General features: G+C 62.5%; 1 protein-coding gene across 1 annotated transcript in view; it reads right to left on the reverse strand.

Moving 5' to 3' along the window:
- Positions 1–357: 357 nt before the first annotated feature.
- Positions 358–2000, reverse strand: part of HOMER3 (homer scaffolding protein 3) — a 16900-nt gene continuing 15257 nt past the window's right edge. Inside the window, exons 2-4 of the mRNA XM_011990558.1 lie at positions 1089–1245; positions 623–739; positions 358–525 (exon numbers count right to left, since the gene is read on the reverse strand). Of these exons, the coding sequence (XP_011845948.1) occupies positions 400–525; positions 623–739; positions 1089–1245 (400 nt within the window). The 3' untranslated portion in view covers positions 358–399. The remainder of the gene's footprint in view (positions 526–622; positions 740–1088; positions 1246–2000) is intronic.

Genomic DNA, 2000 nt, shown 5'->3' on the forward strand with positions numbered 1-2000 from the left:
GCCTGTAATCCCAGCTACTCAGGAGGCTGAGGCAGGAGAATCTTGAACCCGGGAGGCGGAGGTTGCAGTGAGCTGAGATCGTGCCATTGCACTCCAGCCTGGGCGACAGAGCGCCACTCCATCTAGAAGAATTAGGAAAAAAAAAAGCCAAGCCAAGCCAGACCTGGTTCCAGTGCAGGCTCTGTGACCTCAGGCTGAGAAGAGGAGGAATTGACGGGGTCTGGCATGGCAATGCAGCAGGGACTCCAACATTGCTTGTTGAACCCATAGATGGATATGAAACTGTACCAATAGCCACTGTTCACACGGCACCTGCTGGGCATCAGGCCTTCCACGGGCCTGGGCCTCCCAATACTCTATCGTCTTAGGTAGATATCGTCCTGACTGTTGAGGTGACTGTCACCCACCGTCACCCCACCTCCTGCTGCCCACACACACCTGCACCTTCTGCTGAGTCTCCTCACGCTCGGCAGCCTCCGGGGCCTCACGGGGCCCCCCAGTCTGACTCTTCAGGGTCTGAATCTCCTAGAGGAAAACAGTTCCCAGGGTCTGTTGCGGGGGTCCTGGCTTTCCCGCAGGAGGTGAGGGAAAGTGAGGCCCGGGAAGCATATTTGGCACTCACCTGGTCCTTGGTTTGCACCAGAGCTTCCAGCTGCTCCAGTGACTGGCCCTGGCCCGGCCCCTCCTTCTCGCTGGCCGGGGTCACCTCTGAAGCTGCCTGGGCCTCCAGCTCAGCCACCTGTGACACAGGAATAGCAGCCCCTGACGCCCCCGTCTGCACTCTCCCTTGCTCCCCCAACCTCTAGGAAATCTGCCTCCTGTCTGGCCACTCCCAGGACCAAGCACCCAACTCCCTTGGTTGGTGCCACCACCCCCTCTGCACAGCTTGGACTTCAGGGTCTGAGCACCCTCTGAGGTTGGCATTGTCTCAGACCTATTTTACAGAGCAAGAAACTGAGGCTGGGTCAGTGACCTGCTGAGGTCACACAGCCAGTCCATGAACCCAGGGCAGATGGGAACTGCGGAGGCGCGGCCTCTACAGTTGCCTGGGCCAGGTGGGGGTCTCTCAGATGGAGGGGTACCCTCACCCGCTGCCGTAGCCGCTCGGCCTCTGCACGCTGAGCCTCCAGCTGCTGCCTCCACTGGGCTGCGGCGGCGTTGGCCTCTCGCAGGGCGCCTGCCAACTTGTTGTTGCTGTCCTGCAGCGCGAAAAACTCGGCCTCCCACTGTACCTCGCCTACGGAGCTGCGGGGACACGAGGGTCGGTAGGGGGTGACACCGGGCTTGAGGGTGAAATCAGGGCAATGCTAGGCTGGGACGGGGACAGGGGTGGGATAGCTCTGAGCTTAGGTCAGGGCCAAGGCTGGCGAGGATGCAGAGTCGGGCGCGAGGTTGGACCAGGGGGCGGGGCCAGGGTGGGGTGGCACTGGGTTGGGGGCGGAGTCAGCAGCAATGCTGGGCTGGGGGGGTGGCCATGGGTGGGTGGTGCTAGGCTGGGGCGGAGTCACGGGCAATGCTGGGCTAGGAGGCGGGGCCAGAGGTGGGGTAGCTCTGGGGTGGGGGACTGAGTCAGGGCCACGCAAGGCTGGGGACGTGGCGACACTGAGCGCTGAGCCTGGGGATGGCACAGTCCCGCAGAAGTGGGGTCTTGTAGAGGACCGAGTCAAAGAAGGGGGCACATGGAATCTACCCAGTGACACTGTCGGAATGGCGGGGGAGGGATGGGAGTTTGGGGAGAGTCAGCCGATGGGGGCGTGGTCGGGGTGGGGAGGCGCCCCAGGATTATCCTAAACCCAGAGAGACATAGACTGGGCGAGGTTAGCAGCGAGACAGGGGTGGGGTCAATACGGAGGGGCGTGGCCAACGCAGGGTAGGGGCGGGGTCGGCTCTGGATGGGGCAGCATCCATATCCTCATCCCCTTCCCCAGGTCTTGGGTCCACAGTTAGATCCTTGGCACTCCCTTGGCTTCCGAGAACCGCCTCCTCATCCCCCACCCCGA

The sequence above is a fragment of the Mandrillus leucophaeus genome, unplaced genomic scaffold, assembly GCF_000951045.1.
Source record: "Mandrillus leucophaeus isolate KB7577 unplaced genomic scaffold, Mleu.le_1.0 Scaffold11, whole genome shotgun sequence".
NCBI classification, from domain to species: Eukaryota; Metazoa; Chordata; class Mammalia; order Primates; family Cercopithecidae; genus Mandrillus; species Mandrillus leucophaeus.